Source organism: Tympanuchus pallidicinctus, unplaced genomic scaffold (genome assembly GCF_026119805.1).
Source record: "Tympanuchus pallidicinctus isolate F22 unplaced genomic scaffold, pur_lepc_1.0 scaffold2, whole genome shotgun sequence".
Classification (NCBI taxonomy): domain Eukaryota; kingdom Metazoa; phylum Chordata; class Aves; order Galliformes; family Phasianidae; genus Tympanuchus; species Tympanuchus pallidicinctus.
In genome coordinates this window covers 15,929,552-15,950,780 of record NW_026294721.1, presented here as the reverse complement: position 1 = coordinate 15,950,780, position 21,229 = coordinate 15,929,552, and the positions used below count along the sequence as shown (strand labels likewise).

At 35.2% G+C, this 21,229-nt stretch overlaps 1 protein-coding gene across 6 annotated transcripts in view; it reads left to right on the top strand.

Annotated features, from left to right (window-relative positions):
- KCNIP4 (potassium voltage-gated channel interacting protein 4) overlaps positions 1 to 21,229 on the top strand; it is a 375,732-nt gene that overhangs the window by 30,922 nt on the left and 323,581 nt on the right. Inside the window, exons 1-2 of one of the 6 annotated variants that reach the window (XM_052682831.1) lie at positions 8,570 to 8,723; positions 9,091 to 9,239. The exons of 3 other annotated variants lie outside the window; for them this stretch is intronic. In XM_052682831.1, the coding sequence (XP_052538791.1) occupies positions 8,677 to 8,723; positions 9,091 to 9,239 (196 nt within the window). In that variant the 5' untranslated portion in view covers positions 8,570 to 8,676. Of the gene's footprint in view, positions 1 to 8,569; positions 8,724 to 9,090; positions 9,240 to 21,229 lie in introns of those variants that run through there. 2 more of the 6 variants (XM_052682835.1, XM_052682832.1) reach the window with 2 other exon arrangements.

Sequence of the window (21,229 nt, the reverse complement as noted above, 5' to 3'; positions counted from 1 at the left end):
TATTATAAGCTTGCAAGGTGTTTTCCATCCCTGCAGAGTGTTAGAATGCTGCTGATGGAATTTGACTTGAGTTTCCTAGTATCCTGTATTCATTTTAGAATTTTACTGTAAATTACTTGGCATCATTATACAAGCACAGGTATTTAACTTATGTTGATAGTATGTAAGCAGACATAAAAACCTTGAATTCGAACATCCATTGTTTTCAGGAACCCCCCCCCGGTGCTCTATTTAGAAGAATTGTGGGAGGTCTTGGAAACTTGGAAACAGTGTGAACAGTCTACACTGTACACATTGGTTATATTGTGCTATAAAGGGAGTTTTAGGTGGACAGAAGCCTTATCTGAGACTGTCTTTTAATACTTTGGTTAATATTTATTTTTCAGTGGGCTTGACTTGGAGGTAGAGATTAATAACTTGATTAGAAGCTCTCGATTTCTGTAGCATTATTTTATTCACACTGTTTGTGTTGCATGAGGATCGTTATAGAAAATCAATAGATAAAACCTTTTTCTATGTTCTTCCTTAGTTGTTTGTATTTTGTGTGCTAATTATTGAGGAAAGTTGTCTTTTATAATGGTAAACCTGTAGCTGTTAGTTATTTGATAACCATTTTGTGTGATGTCAGGTCATTTGGCCACAAAAATCACTGCAGCTATCAGTTTTGCTAACTAGTCTGTCCAATTAAGCCAAGAATTTGGAAGGAGGAAAAAAAACATCGTCACTGTGTGTAGCTATTCCAGAGGAAGACGAAGGGTATTGCTCTCTTGTAGTGCTTGAGTTTTCTCTGTTCTTTGATGAAACAGTAGATTGCTGTTGCCATTGTTGTTGGGCACATTCACAATGGACGCTAAATCACTGTAAAGTAAGCATCTTATTACTTGGGCCACTCATACAATGTAATGAATTTAGGGCATTCAGCCTATCAGATGCTGATTCAACTTGGACTTGAATTACAGGTATCGATCATCTTGGCCTCTAGATATTTATAAAGAAGTTGAAATCTTAGTATCTGTGGCGCATGTAAATAGTTTTTCACTGCTGTTTATATTGTATAATTTAGTGAAGACTAAACATTCCCTGGCAGCCATAGAAACAAAGAACATTCCTGGGTAAGAATACTACATGTCTCTGAAGCAACAATTTTAACTTGCTATCTGTTAACAGATCCAGTAAGTCTCATAAATTTATTTTCATCAAGCAGCAAAAAATGGCACTTATTAATTGAACTTACTAAGTAGTAAATGTGATTAAATATCACATGCAAAATGCAGTTACTCCAAAGCTGTACAAAAAGGCATCCTATTACCTTATTAAATATTCAATGCACTTCTTTTTTCTTGGCAGCATTGTGTCTGCCTTCTTAAGCACCTCCCAACTTAGCACAATGTGAATTTCCACTTGCTGTATTTTTGTTTCACTTCAGGGACATTAAGGAAGAAATAATACATGAAAAAGTTCAAGGATATTCAAATGGTAATTTGTCAGTGTATAATAATCACCTGAGCCTGATCTTGCAAAATGCTGAGCACTACATCCTTCTGTTATCAACAGTAAGAGTTGCAATCATTCAGCAAATCATAGAGTCAAGCCTTGATGTGTATGTAACTGCAGTACAGTGCAGCTGATTGTATTCCAAATTCATGTTCTCCACACCTCTGTTCAGCTTTGAGGCTGTTCATATCCAGGAAAAAAATAAATTATTTGAGATAGATTTCATTAGAGTAAAATTTTATGATACCACATGAAAGCTCATATTAAAATCTAGAAATATCTGGTGCTTTTTCATCTACTTCAGAACAGAACTGTACGCTCTGCATGTGTATCCAAATAAATGCAGAACATTAAAGTCTGTCTGAAAATCTTTATTGTTTTTATTCCCTTTTCCATTTCCCGTGAGATTGTTTATCATTATTTTGCTGAGCATACGGCAAATAGGCACGATACTTGATGAAATGAAAATGTTCAAGATAATTTTTTTGGGTGCAACATCATATGACACCCTAAGAATGTAAGTTATATCCAATGTATGGTTCTCTCCAAAACTTGGAAGGTTGTTTGGGAGTTCTTCAGCTGATACTTCATCAGGCAGTGCAGTGACAAATGCGTTCATAGTGATTCGTGTGTTCTGTCTCCTGGCTGTATGTGTATCTCTTGAAAATGAGGCTTCTGTGTCTTTTTGAGGAAAAATATGAGTTATGTTCTGGAATACGAAGTTGTCAAGCTTCTCGTCTAATGGTTCATAGTCAATTTTATTTGAAACTGAAATGAAATATGAAACCTGTTTTGCTTCCTTTCCCAAACGTGTTGTGCTGTGGTGTTCCTATACATCCTTAAACTACCACTTCAGTGACCAAATTACAAATAAAACAGTTCTCATGGGTCAATCAATTTTTAAAGGCTTCTGATTTTGGCTGCTCATTTAATTTCTCAGGTTCACCTCCATTTCGTTCCCTTCCCTCCCCTTCCCTTTCTTTGCTTCCTTTTTTACTTTTTTAATTTCTCCTTTTCTTAACAATTTAAAGGACTGTATTTATCAACACTTAAGATATTACTGCATATGGTATAATTTGGATTTTGTTCTTCAATGAAAATGAATTTCTTAAATGAAAGCAATGATGATTGCTCTATAGCAGGTAGTATGTCTTTTTGTTGGTGATTTATCGTAGTATTTTCCTACTCTAAGCCATTTACTTCTAACAACATCTTGGAGGAAGGGAATCAGGAAAATGATAATTTCAGGTAGTAGCAATAAATTGCTTATAAAAGCTAGCAAGTAAAAAAAGAGGGCTGTGAATTATGGATTTATTTATTTATTTATTTATTTATTTATTTATTTATTTTGGTGTTATTGAATTAACCTCACTTAATACTGCAGACCTATCTGCAGCATACTGTCTGATCAGCAGCTTGTTTTGCATAGGAGCTGCAGGTTTCTGCCCTTTCCTGTTACCTGTGCTATGCTACCACTCAGCATTTTTCAGTGATGCCAGGAGAGAGCTGAAAGATGTGATATCCACAAGATAGGAGAGGAGCTATCAATTGTGCTGAAAAGTTTATGTTTCTTTTATTTAATTTGTCTGTGAAAGCTTTTCAAGCTAGCTTAATATGTATTTGATTAATTATATTCATAAATCAATCACTGCCCCTAGGAAGTTTACAAACTACCATCTTAATTCAGTTGCATTCTAAAAATTTAGTTCTGAAATGGAGATATGAAAACTGAACTCCTTTTGCCTGTCAGATACTGACTGATCTAGAAGCATGGAGAAAAAAAAGAAAGCTTAAATATCTTAGCCAAATTTCAGTATGTTGCATTTTGGAAACTCCAGGCAGACAGAATAAGGATGGGCAATTTTTTTCCAGACTCTTTAAGTTATAAATTACATGTAAATGATAAAGATCCACAAAGAAGTAAAATTTCAGGCAACTTCGAAGGGTTTTTTGACAAGTGTTAGTCTAATTGGAAGCCTGAGCAAAAGGATTAGAAGGATTCATCTCAAAATGTTGCGCTTTCCAAAGTGGTGATTGTCACCTGAAATGGTGCTGCGATAGATATGAGTTAGCTGGGAATCTCCTGCTGACGTGGATAGATGACGATTTCACACTTTGTAAGTCCTGTCTCATCTTCTGATAATTCTGAAGTAACATCTTGATCTATTAATATTTCTAACTGATTATACACAAAGCCAAAACCAATTCAGGTAGAATATTAGACCCCATACAAGTGATAAGCAAGCAAGAAGATTTTAGTTAACATTAACTTTTAATTAATATAAAAATCCATTCTGCCCAAATCTCTGTAATCACTATAATCTGAGAAGGTAAACTTGTTCTCTCAGTGAGATTCAGCTACTGAATCATCCAGTGAGAGCTCATCCCAATATATCCATAGTCCCACGAGGGCTCATTATGATATGAAATTCCTCTGGCACAGTGAAGAAGCTTTCTGAAATGCCCACCCCCAAATACTTGCTCTCTCTTATGTTATTCACTGTTCTTGCTGCAGTCAAATAATTGTTGATGGTGTCAAAATGTGTTCCTGTCACCTGTACTGCCCGCAAGTACTATGACATAATGCAAGTGAATTCAGATGTTCCTCTTCTATGCCAGGCAACCTGAATATAACCTGAAATAAATGATTACTCTATACTCTTCCACGAAAGGGTCCAGAGCTAAATAAAAGAAAAGGAGCCCAGGGCAGTCCTGCCCCACAGAATATTCATATTTTTTTCTTGCATCTTTACGATATAGAGATTCTTCATAAATGAACAGGCAGAACTTTCAGACATCTCATACATCAAGGAGGATGACCTTTCTGAGGTAAGAACAACTAGAGAAAATAGCAGTTTTTCCTCTGTATTTGTGGGCAATTTTGAGAATGGTTCCCACAGGCTTTCTAGAGTGGCTGTCACTGCTCAACTCTTACTACATTTAAGACAGATTATGATTTGCCTGTTTGTTTTCCTTACCTCCTGGAAAAAGCAGAACCCAACATTTTAATTGATATTAAAAGAGCACAGGAAGCTTTTGATTCCTGGTATTTATCCAGCTTTTTTTTTTTTTTTTTTTTTTTTTTTTTTTTTTTTGTCTGTAAGTGGATGAACAAAAGTGATGAAAACATCTTCATAAAAAGATGTGAATGGAGCTCAAGTTAGTGCCAAAGTAAAATCTTCGAGAGCACTTTATACTGAGAGCAAATAAATAGCTGGTAAATTTTTATTTTTTATCTTTTTCTATTCCATCTTTCATACTGAAGAACGGAATTTTCCGCTAACAAAACCTTTATTTCATCTTCCAAAGTTAGATATCATAAAATAGTGCTTCTCCTAAGAAAAACAAAATGAAAACAAAAAAGCACCTTGGTTTTTCTCTGAAGCGTCTCACTGTAGTATTCCTTAATGTGCCAGCAGTGTCCTATACACTTATCCATTCTGTAACCTTGTCCTATTTTTCAGTTCTTCATTTCTTAGCTTAAAATTGCAATCTCTAGGAGCCTAATTGTCAATGGTTTAACCTAACTTCATCTTTGATGCTGAATTTCTTTCAACAACACCCTTATGAGATCACATTCTCACAATTTGCAGTCATCAGTGAAGATTCTTGAAGTTGCACTAGAACAATCAACCAATGGAACTAATGGTTTTGTACAAAGCCCCTGGAAAACCACATATGCTGTATTGGTTTGGACTGTTTCCTCTGAAATATTCCCAAGCTATTTCTCACCCTGTAACAATGCCTCTAGTCTTTCCAACTGCTATTTCATTATCAAGCAAAAAATTATATAGTTTCCAGTAAGTCAACAGAAAATTCAGTTCTGTATTCCCAAACTTCAGTTCATGTCAGATAATAGTAAGAGGTGACTTGCAGTCATATTCATGTGCACCCAAGTAAAAGACATTCCCTCCAGCTCAGATTCCTCAAAATGCCTGCTACTCTGTGATACCACATAGTGCTCAGCTTGTGACTCTGAAGTTTTTAAGCAACACTGCTGAGATCACTTATAAAAGCAGTTATTTAGCTATCAACAGAAAGCTAACAAATTTTATACTGAAATGTAGCTTTATTTTTGGATGTAACTGATTACAGATTAAATTTGATCACAGGAAACTGCAAACAACCTGTTTGCTTTCTGCACTTCCTATTTCCAAGCACTGTAATGCTGCAAATAAATGGTCTGCCTCTTCCGACTTGGGGCATATGGTCAGGGCGAGCGCACATTCCCAGTTACTTCTGCTGTAACATCTAAGGAAGGGCTCAAACCAGAGGTATTCCAGGGTTTTTGCAGACAATTTCTCCACATTCTTTTTGATGCTCTCAACAGTACACAGTTGTGTTTAATTTCTTACTTACCCATTTCAGTAACTTTCTGTTGGAAGATCTCCTCATTTCCAGATCCTGGGGTTGCTCAGTCTCAGTAAATTCCAGGTACCAGTCCCCTGTGGGTACACTGATTTCAGTAGAACTGCTCATTTGGACTTGTTGAATGGTTTAGCCATGGAACACCTCAATGTATTCTTTGGTTCCTTTTTGTGTTCTGTCTAAATTACATGATGATTCAGAGTACTTAGGTAAAGGATGGATTCTGTGCATTTGGAATTGACATACTTTCCACACAGAGTAATTTTCTGGACGTTGCTTATGTGGCCAGTTTATCTCCAGTTTTACATATAATTACTTTTTACAGAGATTAGGTTTGTAAATGTAGTATCTCAAGTAAAGTTCTCCACATCACGGTAAATAAAACACAGTTCTCAGCTGCATGTAAGCAAATCCTGAAGATTTCAGTGCAAGTTCTACCCCTCCATGTAACCTTAACAGTGTCATCCCATTTCTTCTTCCATGCATCCCACCTCTGGCAGAATCTTCTTGTTCCTCCTGAGGACCACATTCAGCTGCTAATAAGGGGGCTCACCAAGTAACACTCTCTCTTTGTAACAGTCTTTCCATGTCTAGACAGAATGCATTCCTGTTTACTGCCCATCGTGGTTTAATGTTTCCAGACGCCTTTCTCAGCTCCCATGTCTGCTTCCCCATGCATTCCTTTGTATTTACGAATTTTTGAGATGAAACTCCCCTGCGCTGGCACCAAGGAGGCAGAATTAAGCATGAGATAAGGTGTTTGAATTCGAAGATCAAGAATTTTGCTGTTTAAATAGACAGGCAATTTCTGTGCAGATTTAAGGAAAACTTAAAATCAAATAATTTAATAACACTAGTTTTAGCTGTTAGGAGCTGTAGTATACAATACTGTGTACTTTATGAACCCAGAACTGCTGGACATAGAGGTTTATTCCTTGAGCTCGACAGGAGAAGTATAGATACGTTCCATCAGAAAAAGATGGGTAACATTTTGTGGATGCCCTGCACAGACACTGTCATCAAAAGTGAACTTCCAGTTTCCAGATGGATTAATTTCTGGAGTACATTAATTATTCTAAGACTGATATAGAAATAGTTGGGAGCAAATATTTTCAAACTAGATATTATTTCCATGTGATAACTTCTGCGATTTCTTCTTCCAACTCAAAATTCTCTTTCAGGAGTCATTTTGAAATCCATGCTGGATCTTCTGTGGTGAAAACATATTTCTTAGCACAGTAAAATATCGATGTAATATTCATTCTCAAAATGACACATTTTAAAGTTACTAGATGAGAGGTGTGAAATGTGCTTGAACTGGAGAAACATTATTTACAGCATTTGTAGAAGTTCGGGAAATTCTTACTAGATTGAAATTGAGCTCACCTTGGCAGCAGCTTGTGGTGGGAACAGAGCCATGATTGTATTGCTGTGTCATGCAGTAGGACTCAGCAGATCGGATAGCAGCAGGTGCTGTTCAAACAGTGCAAATTCTAGTCCTCATCAGTTCTGGATAATGAAGGGTCTGAAATATATCCCTAGGTAAGATTCTGAATGGAACTGCTTCCTTGTACTTTAGCTGCCTAAAAATCTGTTGTTAAGGCCCTCACTGTTATGAACAGCATTGACTGCTGATGTATAGGCGGATGTATTGTACTTTAAAAAGTCCAACCTAACCCATACTGGTAAATCTGAGATGTCTGCAGTTGTTGTAAGTAGGTACATGGTTTTGTGTGTTATGCTTTGTCCAAAGTTGAGTCAAAATTCAAATGTGTGTAGGAACTTTCACATCATGCACTGGGCTTAGATGGTTCAAACTTGCATGTCTGTGTAATCATCACTGAAACTAATTCAGTTAGAAGGAAATCTGATAAAAAAAATCACAGAATTCTAGTATCTGTTCAAAAATATGCTTCAGTAAATGAAAACATCTTCCTTGAATCTTTTCCATAGTCAGTAGAAAATGTACACAATGAAGTGATGAGTTGTATCATACTTTGTTTAGGAAGTAATAAGTTTACAATGGAAAAGTCAGCTTTATTTCTCATATTTATAACTCATATACTATGAAAAATGCCAACTTTTTTTTTTTTCTCTCTCCTAATTTTTGTCTTTAGAACTTAATTGTGTTTACCCCTTATGGAATCAGGTAACGGGGCACAAATCACTGTAAAGGAATGAGAGGGAAGTAGCAGCCGCTTTGTTGTCCTTGTTCTGGTTGTGTGTAGTTACTGGATGTAATTAGAGGAGCTCACCTGAAGCAGTCTTGAGCCCGCTGTCAAAGGGCTGCAGCAGCGCAGCTCAGTTCTGTGCTCAGCAGCAGTGCACTCCTTGGCAACTCACGTTGGAGCCGAATGAAGAGCAAAAAGGAGAATGCTGCTTTGGACTCCTTCCTGACCTTGGGGTAGCATAAAAGTGCAGGAGCGCTGGGCAGGCATGTTTTCTTTTTCTTTTGATTTGAGGCCCCTTAGTAGGGCTTTGTTTAGGTTGTACTCAGAGGTGGTAGTTGTCAGTGACCCTTGGCTCCTTCAAAGTAGCAGTTCATCAAGAAAAATAATTTCACATAGAAATCTATTGGTCTATCTGTGTGAATCAGAAAGTAGCATAGAGAAATGGTCCCCAAGAGTACAACTGGCTTTAAGTGGCTCAGCTGCTTTTCTGCATTTGAGTGACAGTGGCATTAAGGCAGCTCAGAAACTCAACTATTCATCTTTTCTGGGTAGAGCAGCTGCCCTTCAATAACAGCTAGAGGAATGCAGCTCTGCTTTATGACACCGATGTGAGGCAAGCTAAGATAGGAGGGATAATAGGTTCATGCATAGAGGATTACATTATTTCCTTTACCTAGACAACTGCCTCAGGTAAGAGGTAAATATTTACTTACCATCTAAAGATATTCTATAATTTATATATTTTAAGTAAAAATCAGAGGTAGTTTATTTTTTTTATAAATAACAGAAATCTAATGTTTTTATCCCTATATGTATTTTGTGCAAATACATTAATATTTCAGATAAATAATTCATATCATAAGTATATGAATACAGTAATTCAATTAATACTGTAATTGTATCAGCTAAGAATAATTGTTAGTGAGATCCTAAAACTCTCCCCTCTATTCTCCTTCCATCTCCTCCATTTTTCCTCCCATCTCCCTCACCCCCAGTCTATGAATTTAGTTGTGCATATATACCTTTCAGGAAAAATAAAGGTTAAATTTTTGTTTAGGGTGGATATGTTAGCCCCTGAGAACAAAGCACATGAAGAGAAAGCAGATTTTCAACAGTATCATCAGAAACCTGCAAACTGCAAGAAACTGCTTAGGAATTGCTGCTTGGTAAAACGTTTTTTTGCCTGGAAAAGTTTGAGCTCTAAAGGTACCTTTCTTACTGAAATTTTTAGTGTAGGAGAAATTGTTGTCTCCCCAAGAATTCTTTATTTTTAATAGAGGTGCTACTGAATTTAGCGTCAGTTGCATTACAGGTACGAAAACTCTCTACTGTCTTGAGGATGTGCACAGAGATTAGAAATGGTACAGCTTTGATTAAAGGTGCTTTATCATAATGTGGCATAATTAATTGTACTGCATGAGCATTCATTTTGCAGCACATCAGAATACATCATCTCCAGAAAAGCCGTGCAGAAAAAAAAAAAGAAATCCTTCAATCATAAGCTAAATGAGTAAATGTAAAATCACAGTAATTGAATTCATCAATTTATTAGGGCTCAGCCCAAAAAGCTGTTTTGATGTTTGAAAACTGCTTTGATCATTGTCAGAGTATATTTACATAGAAATTACATGGTTAATTCCTTTGTTTTAGAGGAAATAGAGAAATATGATTTTTATACATAATGATGCTGTTTACTGTACTTATTAATAAATTGGAACTTGGCTGTGAAATATCTCACCTATTGAAAGCCTAACTCTTTTATGAATAATAAATTAAACAGCAAAGAAATGATGGTTAATCTTCTCCTCATCATTTTCATCTGGAATATACTCAAGTTTAAATATTTTATTCAGCACTAATGCTTCTTTTTACCATCATATTTGTATTTTGCGCCATTATGTAAAAATAAAACAAAAAATCTTGCCCCAGATGCCCCTTTTGTGATTTGACAGCATTTTTCATCCCCTTGGCACACTGTTTATGACAACAGCAAAAAAAGTGCTCTGTAAATTGAATTTGTGTCAAACAGTATGAAAAAATAGATGACAGATGACATTGATTTGTCATGGAGATCTAAATCACCATACCCTGAATAATATGTTTTTTAATTTATACATTTGCTTTAAAGGGTATTTGTTCCAACATTTAGGAGAAGCAAGCTAGTTAAATACACCTACATCTGGCTGCAAACTGCCCCTATCCCTGTTATCCATGTAGGCATGTTTGATATGCTTTTTAACCTAAGCATAATCTTTTAGCTATTCTTGGCCACTCATTTTTAAAGCTTTAGGATAATGCTTACAGTGAATGACTGCTTTAATCATGCATATTTTGGTTTGCTAAATGCAACTTTGTGTATCACTTCGCACTTGTAATTCTCTACACTTTTATTTATTTTTTGTACTGTTATTGGGGCTAAAATTCTCAGCCTTCTGTTCATAGGAATTTAGATTTATTTATTTTTTTGATTGGGTCATTTCATAGTGTGTCATAGTTTGTGAATTAAATGTAGCTTGCACTGAACTTAGTATGTTTGATTCTTCAGTGCCTTTAAACTGCCTAATCATTTGCACCTCTGGAAAGGGTCTAAAAACAGTTGATAAGAAATGACAGAATTAAGGATTTATTTTGCCTTGTTAGTGAATCAGGAGATTCTGTAAATGCAGTTACTCTGGGTTTCTCCAAAAGAGATGAGTATGAGAATTTAACACATCGTTAACTCAAAATTAAGCCTTTAGTTTTGCTTTGTCTAGTACCAAATGTTAGAAAACACATTCCTATACCAATACCTTTAGAAGAATCTTTGGATATTTAATAGGATCACCAAAACTGATGTCCTGAGGTACTGTCTTCAGCACTTATCATTTTTCCAAGGTGACTCCACTGGCCAAATAGGTTTTCTTGAACTGGTGTACCAGTGTGTACCAACATCTGTAACATATTATATATGGTATATCCCACTGAGTTCCTGATCCACAGCTAGGTAGGATTTCATAAACATAAACAAATGGAACACTTCTGTAAACTCCCAAGCTTGGCTGTGCATAAACACGCCCACCCATTCTCAGGAATAATAAAGATGGCAAGAGGTCTGCTGTAATTTTACCTTCCTCCTAGTGCCCGTGACACTGCTATAGCATCTACGAAGTATGTGGCTACTGAGATACTAATCTCAATGTTAACTCTACTATTTGCTGTTGACAGAATGAGGATGAGTTTGCAAATGATACAGTGGTGGCTCATTCCCACTTAGGCATTCCATGACACAAACCAGATTCTCTAGATTGTCTTAAGCTATTTTACACTAGTGAAACTTCATATTTAAAAACATCTTAATATGCTTGTTTATATTTTTTAAAAATAATGAAAACTGTGATTGCTGAATAGGGTAACTGACTGCCACTGTAACCATTTGTAGTTGGAAATATTGTGTAGTAATATGTATCTAATCTTTCTGTTAAAGCAGAGGTGATTTCTTCTCTACAATTTGGTTTTCTTATTTTAGTTACTTGTATGATCTTGAAACTGACTTTGTCAACATGTTGTTATGGAATGATTTATACTTTAAGAGACAATTTCCATTTATGAATTTGGAGCAGGCAAATAAATATGTTCATATGATTTAACTCTACTTTTGCAATAAATAATCGTAACTGTTTTGTTAAAATCTTAGAATATCCCAGCAGGTTGTTGTCCTGCTCTTTCTTCTTCAATATATGTCATGTGAATTAGAGAAGAGAATATTGTAACAGTAATACTGAAAAGATGGTAATACTCAGCCCTTCTCTATTAAGTATTAAAATAGCATGAGTTTAATGCAGCAATGGCTGCTCCAAAGGAAGAACGAGAGAATTAAAAATAACTTACGAGATTTCAAGGAAAAGTAACTGAAATAATGTTGTTGATGGGGAACAATTCAATACTAAGAATGCTATTGTAGCCAGTGTTCAAGGCTCATTTGACTAATTCCTCACACAGCTGTTTCAGAGAATAGATATCATGTAAGTAAGGCTCCAGGAACATTTTCTGGCTATTGCCAGTTACATCTTGGTGCTGCAGTGAGCTCTGGGCCCAAGAAAAGCTGGAGGGTTTCTGTTTCAAAAGTGAGTTGTCCTTAAATAATTCCATACTAATTTGGCAACATACTCTGTTAACTTAGGGTGGTGATGAGTCTTTCGTCATTATTCTATGGCATGAATATTCACCCTGCTGCAGATTTTTTAAAATGCAAATGAGAGACACCAAGATGAGAATAAGTTGTCTTCCTCAAAAATTTAGAGGAAATTACTGATTTATTAAATATGGACTTCCTGTGAAGGGGATGATAGTCTGTCCTGAATTGGACATTTAATTTCTATGAAAATATTTTGTTCAAATTAAACAAGAATACTTTTTAATACTTTTTAAGGAAGGGGCCTTTTGACAGAAGTGTCTTTTTCCAGACAGAGGTGACACTTTTCCAGTGTCTCTCTAATTCTTGTTTATCTTTTGACCACTTCTTTATTGAGAACTGGAGCAAAGACAAACTGAAAGGTAGACAGCAGGATTACACACAAGATTTAAAATGTGTGTCTTTTACTCTATCAAAGCTCACAGAGCTAGTAACTAGGAGTTTCCTACCTTTGTTACCAAAGCAAAAGCCTTTTTCTTTTCTGTAAATAATTGTCATAGAATAGTAATTATTGAAGTCTGCCTACTTTCACATTTATTGAAGTCATTCTTCTCAACAATAACAGTTTGAAATAAATGAAGATAAAAATGAGAGAAAGCAACACCAAATAATAAATATCCAAGGTCAGGAATAGTTATGTTCTCCTGAGTTTATTTCCTTTCCCAGAAACTGCTCTTCACAAACAATAGTTTCTGAATGGACTGCTGAAATATAAATCAGATATAGTTCAATAACTGAATTTGTATTTGTCAGTTGTGCCATTTTTCACATCATGTCAGTTCAGTATTTTTCCTGGGAATTTTTTCTCCTCCCAGATGCTTTGATCAGTATCATATAATCAGGAGGAGACTTCAAAAAACTGTGTGTGGTCACAAAGAGGAATTTGTTGTATGTATCCATACAGCTGAAGTTTATATGACTTTTCTGAGCCTGAAAGCCTATAAGAGAAGAAAAAAGAGAGAGCAGTATGTCCCTTGTGCTTTCTATTGTAGATGATCAGCATGTGTAAGACTACAGTATTTCTCCACAAAATCTTTCCAGAAAAAGGAGCTTTTGTGGGCTATTTCTACAGATATTAGCCACTGAAGAGATTAATACAAAGTGAGATTTTGTACTCTGAAAACAAACAGAAAACTATTTAAATATTGAATCTTTCACAGTTTTAGCCAATTTAGAAATCCTTATTTATTTTGTAAAAATTACAAGAAAAGAAACCAGCATGGGAATTCAAAATGAATTTTGTCTATTGAAAATTTTATGAAAATGTTTTACATTTTGATAATGAACTTCAATCTTAAGTAAGCAAGCAACTAAACCCAGGAAAAGTTACAGTATTAAACCCTTACTTATTTTGAGTCTTTTGATAACATTTTCAGGGAAAATGATCATCACCTACTCTTACTTTAGGTATTTCTTCAATCACAATGAACTATGAATTAGCAATGTTTTCTCACTCAAGTCTAATAAGGCAGAAGTTTTTGTAGTGTCTTGTATCTTTGGGCATAAAACGTAAACATTTTATGTTTGTGAACATTGCAATTTATATTACCAAATAATTGTGAATAAATACTGCATGCTTTGTTTACACGTTTATGTTCAAGTCACTGAACGGGATATAGAATCTGGATGTTTTCTGTTTATTTGTGAAAGTTGCAAGCAGTATGCTTCTGTGAATTTTTTTCCTGGAACCAATGGAGAGCTGTTGTTAGGTAAATAATTTCCAGTGTAAAATAGAGTTGAAGTTTTTCCTATTGAATAAGTATGAAAAGATTGTTTTAAAAATGTTAATAAAACTTCTTGGAAAGTAAAGGAAAAAGATGAGAGGAAATAACCTATTTTTCTTGTTCTTTTCCACCAAAGTATTTTTGCCTTATGATCTCAGTCAAGGGAGTTTGTATGAAGAGACTTGGCAAAAAGGGGAGCCTTGTAGTTTGTTCCTTTCTTTCCAGATGCTAACTCCGAATAACAAATCATGACAGTAAAATTAGAAGCCCTCCCTGGTGAATGTCATTCTTTTAAATGTGCCATGTGGAGTGATCTAATCTCAATAAGACCTCTAAAACTCTCTTCAGGGCAGCAGTAATAGTTGATGGTTCAAATTAACAGCAAACTGTATTATGTGGGAATGTTTGTTGTCTTTCAGGTTGTTAAGAGCAAAATTAGAAAAATGTTGTTTCTCCCAAGTTAGAATCATGCCAAAGTGATTATGCCAAAGTGATTAATGTTTTGAAAGGGGCTTTTTACTATGCATTTGCATACGGACTTGGTAAATTGAGCAATGTATGTTGTTAATGAAATTATGAGACTCTGGTATGTATATATAAATCTAATGTAGCATCCTTTTTCGCTCAGGGAAGCTTAGTGATCAGTCTCTGAAATGTATCTTAATAAAATAAAAGCAGTGTTCTGAGGTTTTAAATTCCTCTTCAGGTTTTAAAAAGTAACACTTAGGGGACACATCATGGGAAAAGCCCTTGATGATTTACTTTTTTGTTTACAGGTGAATGTCTTGGTAACATTTCCAAGTGTAAAAATCAAATTGTGCAAATCTTGCAGTGACTACTGGTTTACAGTTTGGAGAGAATTTGTACATACTTACCAGTGGTAAACTTGGAAGTACTGTTATTTATGCCAATAAAAGTATTATCTGTATTATTTTTTTAAAGATGCTTAACAAAGATAGGTACTAGACAAGAGTTAACCTCCGTGGATGTGTCACTCTGGAGTTCCTACTCTATGCGTTCCTGGCAGTATAGTTATTGTACAATGAGGTGTGGTTTTCCTTTTCTCTTGAATGTTTATTTTCTTCATGTTAGAATGGATATTTATGATCTCCTGCATTGCCACTTTTGCAGTCTTGCATTCATCTGAAAAAATTACAGTTATTGGGAGAGACATAATACTAAAAAGTAAAGCATGGCAGGTTCCTGCCTAAAAATGCTACGTTGGCAGAAGAACGTATTGAACTTGCAAGCTTTTCTGTCCCTTGCCTCTCTTTCTACAGACCAATAATGGCGCTAAATATTATGTAAAACTTCCTACAAAGCAATACACAGTTATAAATAAGCTCTAAGTAAGAGCTAAATTGATCTTTTTCTATTAGGTTGAGATATTTGATTAGTTGTCTCAAAAGTGTGTTTTCATATAAAAAACATGAATGACCACTGAGCTGAATGGGGACTTCCCTGGGCTCTTCACTGAACTGTGCATAGCAACATTTTATTTTTCAGTTGAAATCATTAATCCTAAGATTAAAAAGAATATGTGGTTAATTGCTTGTTAATGAGCAAGTTATATCTGAAAAATAATTGTTTCTCTAATCCTAATTGTTTCTACTAGAACTGGACTTGCTTCTTCAATATCATGCAGATATTTAAAATGATTCATTGCAGTGTTGTAGAGGAATTATACGCTCTGAACAAGGAAACAAACTATGACGTTTTGACCTCTCCATTTGTAAATCTGTTTTCTGATTTTGTCTCCCCAGATTTTCCTTCACTGTTGCATAATGTGTGCCATTAAAAAAAAAAAAAAAAAAAAAAAAGTAGTTAATTCATTAAAAGTCACTTAAAGTTTTTTCTAGGGATTAAAGGTTTAGGATGTAATAAATGTAGAGAATCACTCAATTTGGGAAACTAAACTAAATTAAAGTTTTATAAAACCAGTATATACTTCTACTTAGTCTCTGTACTCACATTATCTTTGATTTTTTTTTGTCTACCCACGACTACTTTTTTATTTAAAGCATTCTATCAATCAAACACTAATAGGATGAAAAAGTGTATTAGATTAAATGGAAGGACTTTTATATTCATTGCATACTTAGAGAATGGAATCAATCTTTAAATATCTTGCCACTTTCCATTTGGGCATTATTCCAGCAATTTAAGTGGCTAAATATATTGAGAGTGTTCCAGATTAAATGGTAGTTCTGAATGTCTTTTTGTAAATGGTATGGCTCATAAAAAACTCTTTTTTTTTTTCTTCTGGTGGTTAAAGATATGTGAATTTTGTTTACTGATAGTTACCAAATATTAAGCAGCATAATACAATCGTGTTTGTGAGCATCTGCCCCTCGAAAAAATCCCGAGACTAGAAGGAGCACTTCTACTCCAGATCTTGTAAGCTGCAAAAAGCAGCTTCTTTCAGTACACCAACTTCTTATTTTTTTTCGTTTGTAGTGAAGCATTAGATCTACATAAGTTCTTACAGAAAGTCAATTGAAAAGGAAAAACAACATATCTTAGAAGTGGAAAGTTAGGGCAGAAGAAGAGAGAGAAAAACAGAAAGAAACAAATCAGCAAGAATGATTGAAACAATAAAATTACATATTATCTTGTTGCTTTTTTTTCAACCCCACTTTTAATTACTTCTGTTGCCTTTCTTGAGTGCTTGTTTCCATTGGAGTCTGCAGTGTGTTCACCACAGTCCTTCTGGCAAATGATATTTCTGACATGACATATTTGCCCTCCTTTCATCTCAGAAGGGGTAAGTGGAATGACTTGGTGCTCTTCGTTGCTGCAGTAATGCCATCCTGCTGGGACCTCCCTGCTGTTCCTTCCAGCAACATTATCTTCTTGGCAAGAAGATTTGTTCTCAGTTGTTTTTTAATTTTCTTATTCATCTATTCTTTGTTTAAGAGACTCAAAAAAGTCTGCAAGGGATTGGAATTTTTCGCAGAGGATTCTAAATGTTTTTTGTGTGAAAAAGCTGCATTAGTCATATGTGGCAACATCGCAACTGAACTTTGCAGATCACCTCAACCAAATGCCAATAAACCTGTACTGTGTGGTAAAGCAGAAGGCATACTTGATTTCACATATGTCAGTGAAAATGATGCTGGGAATATTTAGCTACCTTTTTAGCACTTTCTGTAATGTTCTCTTACAAAAGCAAGATACGTGGTGGGGGTGTATCTTGTGATCCATTGAGATCACCATCTTTCCCTACAGTAGATGAAATCTGTATCTGACATTATAATATCTGAAAGTCTAGGGCAGTAGAAATGGAAGCTGGTATCGTTACCTACTTGGCTAAGCAAGGACTTAAGTTAGAGCTATCTTGAATATAATGTCAAGAGTGATTAACAGGAAAAATGTGTACTAATTAAACCTCTGTCTATTCAAATCAACCAGTTCTCAGAATTTAACTAGTATCTTCTTTGTTATACTTCAGAGTAATGTGTGTTACTGAAGTCATAAAAATTATGCATCTTTTGAAGGTAGTGGCTACTATCCGAGCTTATAGGTATTTCTGTGTTTAATTTTGTACATGTTTACCTTTGCTGGTTGAGAGGTAAAATGTTTTAACCTAAGAGTGTTTGACTGACAAGAGCTACTTTGCCAAGATAGAATAGTTCAACTGCTTTTAATGCCCCTTTTCTTTAACTTTAACTGCCCCTTTTCTGACCCTAAGTTCATGCCACTTCCAGTGTCACCAAGACAAAAAATGACCAGTGAGAAAGATCAAGATTGGAGGAGGGAAAAAAATCACAATGTGTGATTTTACTGTCCACAGTAACCTCAAAATGAAACTTTTTTCCTAAATTTCAATATTATCCACTCTGAGAAAATATCTCTAACCTCAGAAATTACCCATTTCTCTCCAGTTTTGAACTATACGGGTCACAATCAGCTATAGTATCTATCAGTGTCTCAGCTGTTGATTTTTCCTGAAACCAAAGCTACTTTACTTTTTAGTAAACAGAGTGTAAATTCTCAAGCGAGGAGCTGATTTGTAGACATGCATGCAAACAAGAGAACAGTGCAGTTCCTTAGCTGTCAGTTGAACAAGTTAGAAAGCACTGAACAAAACAAGGTACAGGAAAGAAAGGAGACCTTCATAGTTAATTTATACTGCAGAATGAGATTTCTTCTGCCGTTGTTCCTGCTATGTGATGTTAGAAGATTCATTTGAATCAAATTTTAGGGATTGGTCCTGTATATTTCTTGTTTTCTGAGTGAATCCTTGTGATTTGGTTTGCAGAATCCTGAGCACCTGCAGCAGTGAGCATCTTTCAGGATGTTGAGTTCTTGGCTTTGGACATATATGAAAAGCTGCATATTAAGCAATGTGAGAATGAGCTTCCATGAATTTCCTACCAAGTGCCCAAATTAGTCAGTAACTTTGATCTTAATGTCACTGTGCCTCTGTTCTGCATAAAATAAGCATAATAATAACACCCTCTCATCTCAAAGGGATGTTATGAATATAAATGTAGCAATATTTGTGGAGCATTCAGACACTGTAGTGATGAACATTGTAGAAAACATTTTGAGTTTGGACTTTCAGGAGTAAATGTCTTCGTATAAGTTGTGGAAAGAGTGAAGTTTTGAATTTGGTGAATAAGTACTATCTGTGAATTAAATTATCAAAACAAGCTTCTATTCAAACAGTAGGATGTGATTGTGACATTTAAAGATGGTGCTATAAGTGGAAAGGGGCTTAAGTAATGCTTAAATAAATAAATGTTAAGATTTATGAACAAACCTTTTCTGTGACCTTCCTATATAAGCAATATGTATAGAAACATCTCCTAGTTTGAAGGATTTATAACATGAAACTTAGAACTTGGCTTGTAGTTTAGGTTAAAAGCAGGAGTAAACCAAGGTAATTGATCAAGGGATTGGACTTCGAGATACAAAGTGTGAAAGACGCAGCAAGCGTGGAAGGGTGTGCAACTTTATATATAATGTTACATCTTGCCTTGCTAAAATCAACGAGAACTTTGCCGTAAGTTTCATCATAGTAGGAATCACCCAATTTGCTTTATAATAATGCATAATGTAATGCAATAATGTAAGACAAATGCCTCGATTAAAATAAATCACTGTACACACATATATATATGTATATGTACATACATATACATATATATATATATCATCCTTCCTTGGGCTTGGTAATGTTGAGTTTTCACATATGCTGTATTTCATGGGTGTCCACCTTTTTGGCCTGCTTAGGCTGCACTGAATAAAGAGGAATTGTTGCATATATGTAGGCTGCTCTGAAAGTAATGTCTCCTATCTGTGTTCATGGAAAATACAATAGATACAGTGAGAACAGTAACTCTGATAGAGCAAATTCTCAGTTACAAAACATTATTTTTCAACATAGTCATCACCACTAGCTTTGCATTTTCACCAGTGATGAATGAAAGCCTTCAGAGCACATGTGTGAAAATCTGTACCAGGTGAGGTGAACCATTGTTGCCACTGCTGAAACACACCACCCAGTGCCTCTCTATGCTCTCATCTATCTTTGCTTTCCATAAATGTTCAGCAAGCATCAGTAAATGTCAGTGGGTGCAATTTTTTCTGCGTGGAGTAATTCAGTCCCACACCTTTGTTGCATACACACTTCCATGTCAGAGGCCATTTTTTCAGACTGCCCTTTTCAGCCACCCGTCACACAGCAACAAAATATAATGAATATTGTTTGGAAGGTTCTTCCTCTGCTGCCATTCCACCATCCGCCTCTGACATGTTGGGCTGACATCATAAAATAGGCATTACTTTCAGAGCAGCCTTTGTAAAACACATAATTTATATATGTAAGTGACAAAACTTATTTTACCTGTTACTATGTTTATTAAAATACTAACAAAAAAAAAAAAAAAAGAGAGAACAACGAAACCTTCAAACTAATGGCACATTTGATGCTGTTTTTGTGAAACTAATGTATCAGACTGGTTTGATGTCAGTAGCTGCAATTCTTAGTGAGGTCTCAAGGAGTTTGTTGCAGATTTTTGATGAAATTTTGTTCTTCCAGTGCTTCATCCTTCAAACAGTTGTTCATAAATGTATGTACTCAGAGAAAGCAATGGCATGAATGAGGTGTGACTGTAAGACTGTAAGAGGTATTTGTCTCTTCTAAACCCTAAGAGAGGGCTTATAAAAGTCTGGTAAAGAGACATCATCAGATTTTTCTTTCAGTTGAATATATGATTGCAACTCTGCAATCATTCTATAGATTGCATTCCATTGGAAAATTCTCAGGTAATTTATATATGTCAATTAAAAATAGAACTGCAAATATTAAAAAAGAAGAATGGTCTTTTTTCATCTATTTTGAATGCATCCAAATGCATGACATGATTTCCTACCACTTGAATTAGCACTGCAACTGCACCCTCCTTGTGCCCTGGTTCCAGCCCAAATGGGGTTCATAGTGCACCACTGTTTGGATGCTGCTGAGGGGCCAGGCGGCCACAGTGGGAGCTTTGTTGGGCTTCATGGAGTCTGCAGGCTGTGGGTTGGATGTGCCTGCTGTGTTTGCCAGCAAGGTGAATTTGGAGGAAGAAGAGCTCCTTTGGTAATTTTTGCTAGAAATTATCAGTGTTTCATTTTGAAGAAAGTCCCATTATGCAACTTATTTAACTGATAGCCGCACTTTAACTCTTTGTTTTCTTGGTATTATTTGAAATAAACTCTGAAGTCTAAAGTCTCGGGAAAAGAACTTGAAATTTTTGAATTTTTTCATTACCAGAATCAAATCAGAGAGATGAAAAAAATACAGATTTATTTTTATAATTCAGTTAAGCTGCAATTGATTATATACTGGAAACTAATCAGTATACCATAATTGAAGAGGTATTTTTGTACCAATGTACCAGCTGGTATCACAGATGGTACAGATGGCATAAGGCTCTTTAATGGGATAAAGATAATGTGTTGGCGCAAAGAGAACTGAATATATGAACATGTGATATTTCCCATTATGAACTGTCTAATCAGTGTAATTTCAATTCATACACAATTCTTACATTTGTATTCCTCATATCTGAATAAATAAATATTAAGATTGATACTTTCCAGACAGTGATATTAGTACAAAACCATACTCTGTTCTGGAAAACATCACATACTATAGTAGGGAATAACTCATTAACCTTCCTAATTTAAAACAAAGAATTCTGTGCAAATCTGATACTAAATTTTTAAAGAGATATTGAATGTTTGGAAGCAGCAGGAAGTTCCTGAGTAAAGTTTGTTAACTCGTAATCTCATATTGATGCGTGTATGGC